The following is a 17,805-nucleotide window of genomic DNA, read 5'->3' as shown; positions in this document are numbered from 1 at the left end:
ACAGTCAAGTCCATAAATATTGGCACATCGACACAATTCTCATATATTGGGCTCTATACACCACCACAATGGATTTGAAATGAAACAAATAAGATGTGCTTTAACTGCAGACTTTCAGCTTTAATTTGAGGGTATTTACATCCAAATCAGGGGAACGGTGTAGGAATTACAACGGTTTCTATATGTGCCTCACACTTTTTAAGGAACCAAAAGTAATGGGACAATCGACTCAAAAGCTATTTCATGGACATGTGTGGGCTATTCCTTTGTTATTTAATCATCAATTAAGCAGGTAAAAGGTCTGGAGTTGACTGTAGGTGTGACATTTGCATTTGGAATCTATTGCTGTTGACTCTCAATATGAGATCCAAAGAGCTGTCACTATCAGTGAAACAAGCCATCATTAGGCTGAAAAATCAAAACAAACCCATCAGAGATAACAAAAACATTAGGTGTGGCCAAATCAACTGTTTGGAACATTCTTAAAAAGAAAGAACGCACCGGAGAGCTCAGCAACACCAAAAGACCCGGAAGACCACGGAAAACAACTGTGGTGGATGACATAATAATTTTTTCCCTGGTGGAGGAAAAACCCCTTCACAACAGTTGGCCAAATCAAGAACACTCTCCAGGAGGTAGGTGTATATGTGTCAAAGTCAACAAGCAAGAGAAGACTTCACAAGAGTGAATATAGAGGGTTCACCACAAGATGTAAACCATTTGTGAGCCACAAAAACAGGAAGACCAGATTAGAGTTTGGCAAACAACATCTAAAAAAGCCATTACAGTTCTGGAACAAGATCCTATGGACAGATGAGACAAAGATCAACTTGTACCAGAGTGTTGGGAAGAGAAGAGTATGGAGAAGGAAAGGAACTGCTCATGATCCAAAACATACCACCTCATCAGTGAAGCATGGTGGTGGTAGTGTCATGGTGTGGGCATGTATGGCTGCCAATGGAACTAGTTCCCTTGTATTTATTGATTATGTGACTGCTGACAAAAGCAGCAGGATGAATTCTGAAGTGTTTCGGGCAATATTATCTGCTCATATTCAGTCAAATGCTTCAGAACTCATTGGATGGCGCTTCACATTGTAGATGGACAATGACCCGAAGCATACTGCAAAAGCAATCAAAGAGTTTTTTAAGGCTAACAAGTGGAATTTTATGCAATGGCCAAGTCAATCACCTGACCTGAATCCGATTGAGCTGCATTTCACTTGATGAAGACAAAACTGAAGGGAAAATGCCCCAAGAACAAACAGGAACTGAAGACATTTACAGTAGAGGCCTGGCAGAGCATCACCAGGGATGAAACCCAGCGTCTGGTGATGTCTATACGTTCCAGACTTCAGGCTGTAATTGACTGCAAAGGATTTGCAACAAAGTATTAAAAAGTGAAAGTTTGATGTAGGATTGTTTAGTTTGTCCCATTACTTTTGGTCCCTTAAAAAGTGGGAGGCACATATAGAAACCATTGTAATTCCTACACCGTTCACCTGATTTGGATATAAATTCCCTCAAATTAAAGCTGAAAGTCTGCAGTTAAAGCACATCTTGTTAGTTTCATTTCAAATCCATTGTGGTGGTGTATAGAGCCCAAAATATGAGAATTGACTGTATGTTGTGATAAACACAGTATCAAAAGCCGGCCCCGTACATCTTAATAAATTGATCCACATAAGAATATTTACATAAAGTTCCTTTACTATGCCGAGATACATTTTTGTTTTACAGGATTAAAACACAAATGTCTAACTCTTATACTTCATACATCCATCTTCTTCTATTTCAGCTTGAACCCCTTGGAAATAAAACAGATACATTGGATTTTGAAAACAAAGTTAACCTTCATTGTCCAACACAGGTAATAAGTGGCTCCAGTCTCCAAAGATTTCTGTGACTATGATGGTGATTGTGTTACAATGTATAAATATGGAGGTTAGAATGAAATGTTCGGGAGAGAACTGGATATGTGTCCATATGTCACACTGTTTCCCTTCATTAAATATATTTTCCTTTGTGTTTTAGGCACAGCCCTACCTGAGAACATACATGAACAGCAACTACAACTATCCCGTCCAACCGCCTACACCAGCACCTGTCAATGTAATATTACTGAGACTTTGTCTTTCTTGTTTGCCTCTAAATTTCTCATATGGGACTTTCACACTGAAATGAATTCCCCCCTATGGATAGAGCCAAGAGTCAATTCGTTCTGCCGTGTGGTGTGGTTTGGTCTGGGAATGATTGAGAATGTTTAAAGCCAAATTACACTGGTGAAACGCGTGCAGCCTTGTGGCCAAATGCGAAGTCAGTTAAACATTTTGTGGCTCATCTCTTGTATCTGCCCTGTACGGTATATTTAGATATTGAGAGCTGTAGGATTTTGCTTTGTATATGTGTTTGCTACAGTTAGGGATCTGTCTACAATGAAGCAACATAAGACATCTGCTTCAGGCTGCAACTTCTGTGAGGCAGCAAAAATAGGAATCAAAAAATGCATTTTTTTTCCTTTCTCGACAACTCTAAATTAGTGACATTTGCCGTTTGATAGATCTGATAACGCTTAAAATAACAAGCAATGAGGAACAATTTTAGTTACTGCCTCAGCCAGCTGAATGGATGAGTTAGTCAGGACCGCACATTAGAGAAAATTATAGTTATGGAATTGAGAAACAAGATATTATCTATCTATAGATAGATAGACATGAGGGCCGGATTAACCATAGGGCTAACTGGGCTACAGCCCAGGGGCCTATGGCATCCAGGGGGCCCTTGAAAGTGCTCAGCAGCAGTATTGATCGGTCGGGGGTGGGGGCGCCCTCGGCGCGATCAGTGCTGCTGAGCACTTTCCCTGCAGTACTTCTCCGGCGAGCTGTAGTCTCCTTACTGAGGAGATCTTGTGAGTCTCACTCTCACGAGATCTCCTCAGTAAAGAGCGTACAGCGCGCCGGAAAAGGAGGTAATTGCCGGGGTGGGGCGGGGGGCCGGGCAGCTTGGATCACGGGGAGGGGTGGGGCCTCACAGGGGAATGGAGGCCCCCTTAGCCCAGGGGCCTCCATTCCCTTAATCCGGCCCTCATGATGAGATACATAGATACGAGATATGTAGATAGATAGATATGATAGAGATTGAAGAGAGAGATATGATGGAGAGAGAGATATGATGGAGATAGAGATAAGATAGATAGAGAGAGATAGACATTTCTAAAAAAGGGAAAGTGAAGGTGTTGCTCATAGCAAACAATCAGATCCTAGCTATTATTTTCTAGAAGTTACTAGATATATGATAATTAGAATCCACTTTTCCTTTTTTGAAAGTTTGATAAATCTACCCCATAAAGTCTGAATCATGTCAAACATTTTTCCCCCTTTCTGCATTGTAGGTTTTTATTTTTCACTTCTTTTTCCTAAAACGTGTCCATTTGTTTTTCATTCGAATTTTGTTGGTTGCAGGGTCACATTAGAGGTGGGAAATGGTCTGACATGATCTATCTTTACATCGCAAACAGGAGATTTCTATAAGAACGTGTAGTTTTTTTATATTCACTATAAATATTATACATATTAGATAGATATTTACAGTATATGAGATATATAGATGCGAGATAGAATCATAAGATTTAGAATTACCCAGACAGCATTATTAACATCATGTATAAATCCTGGGACTCCACGTGTAATCTGTCCCAGCGATATGTCTAAACAGATGTATATCTCCTATATTTAGTGTAATGTGATGTATTACACATGATGTGTTGTAGTTTCTGCTGCAAATATAATCATCTTGTTTTTCCTCTGGTGACGTAGAATTGGGGTAGTGACATGGCGTGCCCCAATGTTATCTCCAGCTCCAAGAACACTCCCACATCAGGTGAGTAGACACTGAGTGTTCTGGACACACAGCTAGACCATGACATGTTCCCTGGGACAACTACCTAGACCATGACATGTTCCCCAGGACACACAGCTTGACCATGACATGTTCCCTGGGACAACTAGCTAGACCAGGGGTGGGCAAACCAGTCCTCAAGGGCCATCAACAGTTCATGTTTTTAGGATTTCTTTAATCATGCACAGCTGAGTTAATCTATTTGGCTGGGTTAGTAATTATCCCAGCTGTTTCTACAGACAGAAATCCTAAAAACATGAACTGTTGTTGGCCCTTGAGGACTGGTTTGCCCACCCCTGAGCTAGACCATGACATGTTCCCCAGGACACACAGCTAGACCATGACATGTTCCCCAGGACACACAGCTAGACCATGACATGTTCCCCAGGACACACAGCTAGACCATGACATGTTCCCTGGGACAACTAGCTAGACCATGACATGTTCCCCGGGACACACAGCTAGACCATGACATGTTCCCTGGGACAACTAGCTAGACCATGACATGTTCCCCGGGACACACAGCTAGACCATGACATGTTCCCCGTGTTCACTGAGCTCTGATGGCGAGACAACATAGCGTAATATCTGCTGTATACATCATGATTGAACCTCATTGTCGCAATCACTAGAGAGAGGGGTCACTAGAACAATGATGGAGGCTACAGGTCCAACACGCCTGACCAGGGATGTTATATACTATAATGAATGGTCTAGCACCCAATATATACTGACCAGAGCAGTTATAATCATAATGAATGGTCTAGCATCCAATATATATATATATATATATACTGACCAGAGCAGTTATATCCTATAATGAATTCTTAGCACCCAATATATATGGACCAGTGCTGATGTTGTTACTGCAGGGAGTAATCAACTAACTCCTCTATATCTTGCAGTCCATAAACTACGTGCAGGAGACATTAATGTGGTGGCAGCTCTGGGAGATTCATTGACCGTAAGTGTTCATTTAGTGCGGTTTATAATAAAACTATTTTTGGATTTTTATATCAGATATCAGGCACTTTATTCCTTACACAAAAAATTGCATTTTTCCTACAATAAGAAATTTGTCATATTTGGATACACGCTGGTATTGGAAGCAGAGGCTCTTTGTACAGAGGACAGTCTGACATCCTTAATATGTAGTATAGAAAACATAGCAGCAGCTTAGCTGTAAACATGTGAAATGTTTCTCATGTTGGTAAGAACACGGCTGTATTTATCATGTAAACCCCACATTTAATAAGGGGGGATAAAATTGTTTTCATATTAATCTTATTTCCATTTATATTTTCATTCAGTGTTTTTGCTACTTTGACTTAACCAACCATAAATAGAATGTCAGCTCCCTTTTGTTTTCACTTCTGCATTTATTTTGTCTGCTTTGTACTGTATGTCCCTGTTTTATGTATGTCCTGTTTTCCCCACTGTGTGGCGCTACAGAGCACTGTGGCACCTTACAAATGAATGACAATAATAATAGGCAATGAAGGAGGGCGTGTTAGATAGAGGGGGGTTAGCACACAATGTATGTTTCCTAGTTTAGAGCATATCCACAAACCAATATGAATATAAAGATAGCTAGTGAGATGGTAGGACACTATTTTCCCTGCCTATTTCATACCGTCATTCCCAAACTGGATGAGATTAAATAATCTGCATTTCACCGGTTGTAAATGATTGTTTTAGGCTGGTTTCGGTGCTAAGGCGACTTCCCTCGTGAATCTTGCCGTTGAGAGCAGAGGAGTCGCCTGGAGGTGAGAGTTCCAACGTTACTACCTTTTATACTGTCCATATAATTACATCTACATTTTGTGTTCCTTTACTTTATGCTGTGCTTTCTATCCAGAAAACCCCGAGACGTTACTCACTCACTGCGCACCACAATTTATCTCTAAAAATCCTTTCCTCATTCCGAATCATCACTTGTGCAACAAAAGTCACTTAATTTTTCCTATATAATATATGTATATGGTTTATTTATTGGGCACCACAAAGTGTACACAACATCTCAATGACAAACAAATAGTAAAGCTCCACATACGTGATAAAATGGAAAGACACACTCTCTCCCAAAGAGCTTACAATCTGTCTAAGTAGTTGACATCAAACCCAGACAGCTGGCTAGGGAAAAAGTGCTACTAAACTGCTGCCGCCCTGTGCCCCCCCCCCCCCCCCCCCCGACTCAACGCAACGATGCACAGCCAACCAGTCAGTACCACACACACCCCACACATAGACTTTGAGGGCTTTTTTCAGCTTAATACATAGAATTCCTGCAATAAAGTGTATATCTACACACAAGCTTATTTTGCAGAATTATAATGTAGATATATATATATATGACTTATGTGTGATGTTTTCCTCTCATTCTAGTATCGGAGGAGATGCGACTTTAGAGACACATACAACACTGCCAAGTAAGTCTTCAGAGGTCATGAATTAATCCACACAGATTTTTCCCGCAGATCTTTAGATTCCGGTTCATGACTTATGTTCTGGTGCTGTAGTGGCTTCAAAAATCTTATGTCATGCACAGAGTGACAATCTGGAAAATCTAGAAATCTCTAAAGTAGTGGAATCTAATTGTGCGCCAACATGCACTAACCTGTATCTAGGCTGGTAGCAGTGAGGAATCATCTTTGGTGATATACATAATATCTAATCAGACCATTTTGTTATGCGGTTTCGCTACATTGATGACATCCTGATAATTTGGGATAGAAATTGTGAGGATACTGGGTTAATGTTTTGCTCTTTTGCCTTATCAGTCTAGCTGAGACAGCCTTATACACTAACTGGGGCTACCGAGTACCTCTGTGAGTTCAGAATCACTGAGACAAAAATAACTGGATAGATAGAAATGTACCTTTATTTTAGATCAAAAATAGATATCTGTATTTACAAAATCACACAGGAAAATTGTACAGATTCAGGGGTTCACTACACAAGGAGACTACTAGACTACTCTACCCTACAGGGTCTATAATCACTAACCCTCATTCTATCCACCAAGCCACAACGTTTACTCCTCTGCCAGAAAGGCAAGGACCAAGCCCAATGTCCTCCTGCTTTTGAAGGTCCACAAAGTAGAAAAGTCTGTGGAGGCTTAGCAGATCTGATTCTTGATACAAACCTGATCCAGTCCACCTGGAGTCATAACCCCTAGTCAGCCTGTCTGAAGTAAAAGGTAGAACAACAGCAGACGCCTGGACTCCCTCTTTTGAATCTGGCCCAGTTCTCACTGTGGAACCATCCCAGATAATAATTCCCCACTGGATTGGGCTCCTGCATAACAGAGGGTGGCCACAAAGCCACCCCAAAGCCTCAGATAGCAGCAGGCACCCTGAGGAGAGAGTTTAAAGGAGGTCTGTTATATTTTCTGCAGAACAAGGGACACCCATAGTCTTGTATATTGTTGCTGTTTCTATCTATGTGTTTCTAAATGTTTATATTTTATAAACATACTGGCTTTAGGTGCCCATATAAACATGGGTGGTGAGTGTACAGAAAATTTTGAGGAACCTACTAGATAGCCTGAACACCAGACCCACAACCCCCCACCCCCCCTTTTGGGCCCTGTTGGTACTTAAATTATTTCAGAAATATTAAGTGTTAATCATCCTAAATGTAAAACTTGCACATTTATATCTTAAATAACCAATGCATCTCACCCACCATTCTCAATATAATCTCTTTGTAATCTGTGTCCTCTCCACTAATTCTTCTCAATTTACCTTCCAGATATTTTGAAGAAGTTCAATCCTAACATAAAGGGTTTCTCCACTGGTACCGGGAGCCTAAACCAAATGTTTAATGTTGCAGTTAGTGGCGCCAAGGCAGAGTAAGTGGACATTTTTTACATTGTATGTAGCCCCCAGGCCATCTATGGGGGTGTAGATGCTCACTCAGACACCTACCTCTGACAGCCTCCTATTCGTCACCCAGACTTTGGTGATTAAACTTAGGTCAAGAACTAGACTAAATCCCTTCAGACAATTGGCCGTGGTATGAAGCGGCTTTGAGCTATGTTTTTTCTTACCACACTCCAAACATATACTGGGCAGTTAATTGTCAAAATGAACCAGTGTGTGGTAGGCTAGTGGGTCTATAGATTGCACAGTCCACTGGGCCAGGGACTGATGTGAATGACTTAATATTCTCTGTAAAGCTCTGCGTAATATAGCGGCTCTATGTAATAAATAAATCAATTTAAAGGGTCACCAAATCCTAAAATATAAGTTGGATTATATAAAAGACATGCTAATAACATTTACAAATATTTATGTAAAAGATTCAGGGGCTTGTCGGAGAAGAAAATATCTGACTTCCCGTCAGCAATCCCAATGAGGTATACTGCAGGCAGCACCCTTTTGTCTGAACATGGCTGATAACATAAAACAATAGCTTTTTACTTACAACAATTGTATATGCAAGTCAAATATCTCAAGTTCTGGGAATGTATAAGAACTTTGACATATATAACTTTACACTGAATCCTGACTCTAACCCACTGTTGTATTGTCTCACGTAGGAACATGACATCTCAGGCAGAAACTCTAGTACAGAAGATGAAGCAGAGCTCTGTGAGTATGACCTCCATGGTCTGTGAGTGTGACCTCCATGGTCTGTGAGTATGGCCTCCATGGTCTGTGAGTGTGACCTCCATGGTCTGAGAGTATGACCTCCATGGTCTGAGAGTATGACCTCCATGGTCTGAGAGTATGACCTCTATGGTCTGTGAGTGTGACCTCCATGGTCTGTGAGTATGACCTCCATGGTCTGTGAGTATGACCTCCATGGTCTGTGAGTATGGCCTCCATGGTCTGTGAGTATGGCCTCCATGGTCTGAGAGTATGACCTCCATGGTCTGAGAGTATGACCTCCATGGTCTGAGAGTATGACCTCCATGGTCTGAGAGTATGACCTCCATGGTCTGTGAGTATGACCTCCATGGTCTGTGAGTATGGCCTCCATGGTCTGTGAGTATGGCCTCCATGGTCTGTGAGTGTGACCTCCATGGTCTGAGAGTATGACCTCCATGGTCTGAGAGTATGACCTCCATGGTCTGAGAGTATGACCTCCATGGTCTGTGAGTGTGACCTCCATGGTCTGTGAGTGTGACCTCCATGGTCTGTGAGTATGACCTCCATGGTCTGAGAGTATGACCTCCATGGTCTGAGAGTGTGACCTCCATGGTCTGTGAGTGTGACCTCCATGGTCTGTGAGTGTGACCTCCATGGTCTGTGAGTGTGACCACCATGGTCTGAGAGTATGACCTCCATGGTCTGAGAGTATGACCTTCATGGTCTGTGAGTATGACCTCCATGGTCTGTGAGTATGACCTCCATGGTCTGTGAGTATGACCTCCATGGTCTGAGAGTATGACCTCCATGGTCTGTGAGTATGACCTCCATGGTCTGAGAGTATGACCTCCATGGTCTGAGAGTATGACCTCCATGGTCTGAGAGTATGACCTCCATGGTCTGAGAGTATGACCTCCATGGTCTATGAGTATGACCTCCATGGTCTGAGAGTATGACCTCCATGGTCTGAGAGTATGACCTCCACGGTCTGTGAGTATGACCTCCATGGTCTGAGAGTATGACCTCCATGGTCTGTGAGTATGACCTCCATGGTCTGTGAGTATGACCTCCATGGTCTGAGAGTATGACCTCCATGGTCTGTGAGTATGACCTCCATGGTCTGAGAGTATGACCTCCATGGTCTGAGAGTATGACCTCCATGGTCTGAGAGTATGACCTCCATGGTCTATGAGTATGACCTCCATGGTCTGAGAGTATGACCTCCACGGTCTGAGAGTATGACCTCCATGGTCTGTGAGTATGACCTCCATGGTCTGTGAGTATGACCTCCATGGTCTGAGAGTATGACCTCCATGGTCTGTGAGTATGACCTCCATGGTCTGTGAGTATGACCTCCATGGTCTGAGAGTATGACCTCCATGGTCTGTGAGTATGACCTCCATGGTCTGAGAGTATGACCTCCATGGTCTGAGAGTATGACCTCCATGGTCTGAGAGTATGACCTCCATGGTCTGAGAGTATGACCTCCATGGTCTGAGAGTATGACCTCCATGGTCTATGAGTATGACCTCCATGGTCAAGCTTCTTTCCAAAATGTCTTAAGCATCCCACATATCTTGCTGCCCGGTCACTCAGCACAATCACAGAATACCCACATCACAATATTTTCTTCTAACCAATGACTTAGAGACGCCAAGGCGGACATCAACCAACAAGATTTACATCTCAGCACAATCCAAATTGCCTCCAGTCAATCACATTTTAAATGGCAAAGCAGTTGCAAATTGTTACCATAAAAAACTACCTGGAGGTGTAAGTGTGTACCGTCACTTACATTCGTACATGCAGCTTTTATTAAATATGTATTTTTCGCGAAGGACATTATATCATCTAGAACAAAGTTGACCAAGTTCAGTCCTCAAAGGCTACCAACAGGTCATGTTTTCAGGATTTCTGTCTGTAGAAACCGGTGGGATAATTACTGATTCTGCCAATAGATTAACCCACCTGTGTATGATTAAAGAAATCCTAAAAAAATGAACTGTTGGTAGCCCTTGAGGACTGAACTTGTACACCTCTGATCTAGATAATATACAATATATATTTCTGTTGCCTTTGGATACAACACAGACTGTTTTGTTCCAATACAGAGATAAGCCGATCTGTGTTGTATCCAAGGGCTATGAAACTGAGCCCAGACAAATAGAGTAGTAAGCCACAAAGACAGAGCCAGATATTAAGTAAAAGTAACCAACAAATTATAATTAAGCAAAGGGTGAAAATCTATTTAAAAAGAGCTGTTGAAATATTGACATTATTCAGCCCATAAAGCCACCTGTTACATGTGATTTCTGATGCAGTAAAACAATTGTGACCACTGGATGTGTCCAAGTGCATCCTGAACAGATGAACATCCACAAACCGCGGCCTTCTGGGACATAAATTTTGACATAAAACTCTGTTTTGTTTTCGCCCTCTGTCAGGTTATTAACTTCAATGAGGACTGGAAAGTAATCACACTCTTTATTGGCGGCAATGACCTCTGCCAGTATTGCCAGAACAGAGTAAGTGAATGGATACAAAGTGACAGACATCGGGGTAGTATTTCCTTTGGGTGCTTTCTTTGGGTCAAGATGCATTTGGCAAGAGCTTAGTTTACCGCTTAGTGAACGCAACTCAACCGACACTGCAAGTAAACGCTGGACGTACATGGATGTAAGACAGTAGCACGTTCTGCATCAACGTCCATCCAGCATCCAGTCTGAACGGTCATGTGTATTCCCACCACTTTCTTCTTAAGGTTCAATGGACGGCACTTGTAGTCACCGGTAGTCTGCTTTCACCAAGCAGTGGAAACGGCTCATACCGAAGCTACCATGGATGCAAGCAAAGCACCTGTGTGTACAAGACCTTAAAGAAAGAAGATAAATGTATTTAAATAAAGGATATGTGTATTCATAAGTCAGATTTTAGTCAATCCCCCTTACCCCCAGACCAGTTAGCAGAACGGGGCAGACTTTAAGCTTTTGATATATGTAGGTGAGGATAATACAGGTTTTAGTGTTTAGGAGCACAAGGAGGTGAGTGCCTGTTATATTTGTTTTTTTCTAAGTGATCTCTGTGTGTAAGAAACTTTGGATAACGTCAGATGCATTTAGATCATTAGAAAATTCATAGGATTAGATGAACCTTCGCCAAAGACCCAACCTATAGCCAATCAGAGCATTAGAACATCCTCAAGGTTATTTGTGGCCGTGTCAAGGTGGATTGGGTGTGGCCTTGAACTTGCTATGACAATTACTGTACAAGCTGTTTCCACGTTGTCATCTCTTTACAAGAACAACATGAGACTATCTGCACTCACCTTTATGAAAAATACAACAATTATAATTATGTTTTTAATTGAACGGTAACTTGTCTGAGATTCCACTGAAGTGAAAGTACTTACATATTAGGAGCGTGTCTGAGGCGTAATAGTGCTTCATATTCTCCCCAAAACAGTCTAGCCCTTGTATATGTATTATACACCAGTATAACAAAATATTGTTTTTATGCAGTCACAGACCAATTGTATGACTGCCCAACCTCATCCTCAGAGAATAATCATACTTCTTTGTTATGACTGTTACTTGAAAACGATTGTATGTCTTTCTATAATGTCATATTTAGCATGACGGCTAAATGATTTGTGTTGAAATGATATCTAACCATATGATAACTACATCTGCAGAGTGCACTGAAAATAAACTTTTTCTAGCAAATATCATCATATAAAATAATCCCACTTTCTTTCCAGGACCGATATTCTTTGAAGAATCACATCGATCATATTAAAAATGCTCTGGACATATTCTATAAGGAGGTATGGCGCTCAAAGCAACTTACTATCATTTCATTATCAAGGGCTTAATAACAGGTAGATGTAGTTTTTTTTTTTAGTGACATTTCTAATATTCTTTCTGAGGAACAGGAATCTCCCATGATGTTCAGCCCAGATCAGAATCCCCTGTCTAGTTTTAGGTGCATTTCAGCATCATTCTTCAAAACAGGGCAAATGCAGACAGACATGCAGGAATTAAGTGGGTGGAGCTATATTAACTTATTGCAAATCAGAGCATTAGAATGTCAACAGCAGCACAGAGTATCTCAACTTAGCCAATCCCTGAGTGTCTATCTGTAGGTAAATTTAATGTATGAGGGACTAAAACAACCTGTATCCAATGCGAGCATCTAAATAGTAAACATTACCTGTCACCACCTTGTGCATTACGTAATCCACAAAACAACGTTACCCAGGACCCCTGTTAGTCTAGCAGAGAACATCTCTCCCATGCAGCCTTCCACCAGCCCCCACAGCTACAGAGCTGTAACAATTATTGGAGCTGCCCCAGAAAACCTGAATCTGGAGGGCAAGTCGTACTGTCCAAATAGTGAGCATAGCTCATAATTAGCACCGAACACCATGCAGGACACTGAGGACAGATCCACATTAACAACAGCAGAGAATAGTGACATCAGGCACCTATATAACTGATACCGGGAGGTTGTAGGTGCAAACGCACCTCTGTATGTAACAAAGTTCATATGTCCAACTTCTTATATTGTGGTCTCACTGCAGATTCCTCGAGTTTTTGTGAACCTGGTGGAAATAATGGAGGTGGAAGGACTGCGCAAAGTAAACGCAGAGACCATTGGCTGCAGTATTTTAAAGCCGTAAGTGTTGATCTCACAATCGAATTTGGGTCTCTAGTGTGAACGAGATTTGTGTTAAAATCACAACTGGCAAAACGGGAGCAGAATCACTTTCTGCAACTTTTTATTATGATGATTTAAGAAGTTTGGTAAAAGAAAACTGTGGCAATTGTGGAATGATGACACAGGACCACTGTGAGCGTTGGGAACGACAGCAAATCCTGTTGTGGATCCCGTCAGTTGGGCCGCAGGACCAGTGGTCGGGATGAGCAGAGTTGTGATGACATTTCGCACAAATCGAGTTTCGGTGCAGATTAGGCTGTTTTGCATAAGTGCGAAGTTCCAGAGATACAATTTTCAAGTTCCGCTTTTTCTTAGTCGTTCCACAGGTTGCCATTCCCTCCAGTATTTGTCATTTCTTCAATTAATTTGGCTGTGTGGTGCAGTTGTCGGAGTGAGGACACACAACCAAATTTTGTTGGCGAAATGTGTAAAATTTTTTGGTGGAATGAGGAAATTATTTTGGGAACAGCTTTAAGAACTTCACTCGTCTCTATCCAATAGGTTGGAAGATTGTACAAACATGCAGCTATATCATTTGTACTGTCCAACATTTCTTTGAGTGTCAAAACGGGGCAGCACAGTGGCATAGTGGTTAGCACTTCTGCCTTACAGCATCATGAGTTCAATTCCCGACCATGGCCTTATCTGTGAGGAGTTTGTATGTTCTCCCTGTGTTTGCGTGGGTTTCCTCCGGGTGCTCTGGTTTCCTCCCACACTCCAAAAACATACTGGTAGGTTAATTGTCTGCTATCAAATTGACCCTAGTCTGTGTCTGTCTGCTTGTCTGTGTCTCTGTCTTTGTGTATGTTAGGGAATTTAGATTGTAAGCCCCAATTCGGCAGGGACTGATGTGAGTGAGTTCTCTGTACAGCGCTGCGGAATTAGTGGCGCTATATAAATAAATGATGATGATGATGAGTGTCATAACAGCTATATGTACTCACTACACAATGCCATATTGTCTGTGAAAATCTGCCCTACACCCCAAGTCACTGGGGCTCTGTTGTGGACATACAACACAGTGCAAGTGCTATTAGAATGAGATTTCTATTATATCATTGTCTTAGCTTCCAGTAAATAAAGCACTTTGGCTTGTGGAAGATTTTACAGGTGCAGATGTAGGTGGTTACTGCCTCTGGCATCGTCATATTACCACATTTTTCTTACCAGCATAAACAAATGAATCTTCAAAAATTGCATGTGAATCGAGTATTTGTGTTTCTGTTCTGCGGAGGTGCGACGTTCTGGAGATAAAGTCTTTGAGTTTCGTTTTTACGTTGCCTTTCACCGTATTTTGACATTTTGCTCTGTCTTTGTATGTTTCACAGAATTTACAGACTAGAATTACAGCGGATTGATGGTGTAAATTAATTTTGCATTGTATAATAAGGAATAATTCTGTCTGGAACAAAAATTATATAAAGAATTACAGGAAACTTTAGGCCAAATGACGCTGACGAAACGCGTAAAATTTTGTAACAAAATGCAGAATTGGGCGAATATTCAGCGGAACATTTTTAAAATGTATTCTCGTCTTTATGATGGACTATTTTAGCTGTTTGCAGAACACATTAGTTTCCTTTATACAGATGTGAGGGGTACAGGGAGAAGGGGGAACAGAACAAACATGATAGCTCCCTGTCATCAGAGTTTATAACACTATAGATTAATTTATAGCATAACCATGTATGTATAGTTATTGCCGTGTAACCCATAGGACTCCCGTCAATCTGAAATTTAAAAAAATAAACGTGAAGTTTGCTCAACCATAAAATACATCCTTATTTCCTTTAAGATCTCAAATAAGGTGAAATGTATTCCCAAATATCATGCTAATCTGGGTGCATCTGGAGTCTGAATTATGGGACAGTAGGCTTTGTAAGTTAAATATTTCAATGGTAAAAAAATAGGACTATGCTGGAAAAATCAGGACAAGTGGGAGCACTATTATACAGTAGTTACTAAAAGGGTAAAAACTCACTTTCTACTTCATAGCCTCTCCTGAGCCGCATCACATAATATATCCCAGCAACAGGGTTTCTCGTAGTAAAATCATTTGCATATATATTTATTTATTGTGTCTTCCACTCGCTCTCAATGCCAGAGGACGAATCACCTAATCGAATGTGTACTTTGTCTTCACGTAGCAACGCTTGTCCCTGCTTCATAAACCCGCGAGACGGTTCTCCAGAACTGATTGAAGTCAAGAAATTCAACCGAGATTTGCAGGTAAGAGGAGGTTTCTGTAATGGATATAATTTGTATCTAGCTGGAACAGAGCGTTGCATAGTTACAATATAAAAGCAGCGGTAATTGTATAAATGAATGAGTCAGATCCAGTAGATATTTAGAGATATAGAGGGAATTCAATTAGCCGTAAAGTGTCTCACGGACATTCTTGAGACACTTCACGCTCATTTTTCCTCGCACCCCACTAGGAACCAGTGACATCACTGAGAATTCAGCCTATCCATTCACTAGGTATCAGTGACATCACTGAGAATGCAGCCTATCCCTTCACTAGGAACCAGTGACATCACTGAGAGTGCAGCCTATCCAGTCACTAGGAACCAGTGACATCACTGAGAGTGGAGCCTATCCAGTTACTAGGAACCAGTGACATCACTGAGAGTGCAGCCTATTCATTCACTAGGAACCAGTGACATCACTGAGAATGCAGCCTATCCAGTCACTGGGAACCAGTGACATCACTGAGAATGCAGCCTATCCAGTCACTTGGAACCAGTGACATCACTGAGAATGCAGCCTATCCATTCACTAGGATCCAGTGACATCACTGAGAATGCAGCCTATCCATTCACTAGGATCCAGTGACATCACTGAGAATGCAGCCTATCCATTCACTAGGATCCAGTGACATATATAGAGTCCTTTCCAGATCTGTCCATGCTCCATTTATGTTATATAACTTTCTGTTGTGTTCCAATTAGGTGCAACTGGCTGCCTTGGCTGAGAAGTATCAGGGACGGGAAGATTTTGCTGCGGTATCGCAACCATTCTTTAAAAATACTGAGGTGCCAGTGGACATGGTAAGTCAGTACTGCCCCTTGTGTGCTCCGGTGGGTTCCTGCTCACCTTTCCCAGTCCCTCTTCTAGGGCGGCAAGAGAAGAAATCATTGTTTTCATTTTGTCCCTTCCAAGCTCCTGACACTCGTCATACTTGTGACATCTGTGTCCATCCTTATACTCTGCCAGCCTCTTTCCTGGTTGTTTTCAGTATTTCCCAGCATCACGGTCTTGTCCTGTGGCCGAGGTTCCCACGTTATTATATCCATTCGCCTTCTAGCAGATTACTTTAATTGCGCAATGATTGATTTGTTGTTCTTGTGGTTTAATATGCTCTCGACACATCACTGCAGCACCACAATGCAAGGAACCATTGTATCCTCTCTCAGATTTACTGACTGTCCGAGTGTCACAGCAGTATTATCTGACTGGTAAACCACATACCTCATCCTTGTCAGAGAGACATAAAAAGCTTCACATTTCTTCATACACTAAGTTCGAACAATATGGAACAATTGGCTCCATTCCTGTTTTCCTACATATGACCTCAGACAGATATGATACAGCATAAAATCAGCACAGATTTATAAGGAACCCCCTACGCAATGGAATTTATAAATGATAGAAGTCACCCCGATGTATTACAGCGTTTGGCCTGTAGCTTTGTGTCTATATGATCACAGAACTTCTTGCTGGTTTCTAAGATCTTGTACAGTTGCTGTTAGGCTTAGAAATAGAACTTCATTATTTCATAGCTGCATTCACTGTCCTGTTAAACCAGGCGGACTACAAGTCCCTGCATGTGTGGGCCAGCGTTTGCCAACATCTGCCCTAACACTCCAGGGTTTAAGGATATCTGTGCTTTAGTACAGGTGACTACATTAGTGCCTAAGTCATTTTTATTCAACCACCTGTGTTCAATCACAGACATCCATAACACTTGTACTCAGGGCCGGATTAACCATAGGGCCAACTGGGCTACAGCCCAGGGGCCTATGGCATCCAGGGGGCCCTTGAAAGTGCTCAGCAGCAGTATTGATCGGTCGGGGGCGACCCCGGCGCGATCAGTGCTGCTGAGCACTTTCACTGCGGTCCTTCCCCAGCGCGCTGTAGTTTCCTTATTGAGGAGATCGCGTGAGTCTCACTCTCACGAGATCTCCTCAGTAAAGAGCGCACAGGGAAGGAGGTAAGTGCCGGGGAAGGGGGGGGGGGCTCGGGCAGCTCGGATCACGGGGGGAGGGGAGCGCGGGCAGCTCTGATCACAGGGGGGGGCCCTCATGGGGGAATGGAGGCTCCCTTAGCCCAGGGGCCTCCATTCCCTTAATCTGGCCCTGCTTGTACTGTTAAGGGAGCTGGAGGACTAGATTTGGAAACCACTGGTGAAGGCCCAAAATCAGTGTAGATTCCAATTAACATCATATAGGAAGTGATCGGAACTGACGGAAAATGCTTTAGGGTGATGAATTTGTTTGCTACTTTATGCTTACCGAATGCGGCGGGACAGTCCAAAATGACGCGACTTTAAAGAATTGGCCAGAGCTTTGCCCAAAAGTGTGCATGTTGGGCAGATC

The 17,805-nt window shown here is 42.1% G+C and overlaps 1 protein-coding gene across 1 annotated transcript in view; it reads left to right on the top strand.

Moving 5' to 3' along the window:
- Positions 1-17,805, top strand: part of PLB1 (phospholipase B1) — a 79,598-nt gene that overhangs the window by 56,614 nt on the left and 5,179 nt on the right. Inside the window, exons 41-53 of the mRNA XM_075200415.1 lie at positions 1,798-1,869; positions 2,034-2,111; positions 3,815-3,878; positions 4,802-4,860; positions 5,595-5,662; positions 6,282-6,325; positions 7,650-7,749; positions 8,440-8,491; positions 10,936-11,016; positions 12,249-12,314; positions 13,071-13,165; positions 15,355-15,436; positions 16,159-16,257. Coding sequence (XP_075056516.1) covers positions 1,798-1,869; positions 2,034-2,111; positions 3,815-3,878; positions 4,802-4,860; positions 5,595-5,662; positions 6,282-6,325; positions 7,650-7,749; positions 8,440-8,491; positions 10,936-11,016; positions 12,249-12,314; positions 13,071-13,165; positions 15,355-15,436; positions 16,159-16,257 — 960 coding nt within the window. The remainder of the gene's footprint in view (positions 1-1,797; positions 1,870-2,033; positions 2,112-3,814; positions 3,879-4,801; positions 4,861-5,594; positions 5,663-6,281; positions 6,326-7,649; positions 7,750-8,439; positions 8,492-10,935; positions 11,017-12,248; positions 12,315-13,070; positions 13,166-15,354; positions 15,437-16,158; positions 16,258-17,805) is intronic.

The sequence above is a fragment of the Mixophyes fleayi genome, chromosome 3 (assembly GCF_038048845.1).
Source record: "Mixophyes fleayi isolate aMixFle1 chromosome 3, aMixFle1.hap1, whole genome shotgun sequence".
Taxonomy (NCBI): Eukaryota; Metazoa; Chordata; class Amphibia; order Anura; family Limnodynastidae; genus Mixophyes; species Mixophyes fleayi.
The sequence above is the reverse complement of the archived record's forward strand: the minus strand, read 5'-3'. Positions and strand labels throughout refer to the sequence as shown.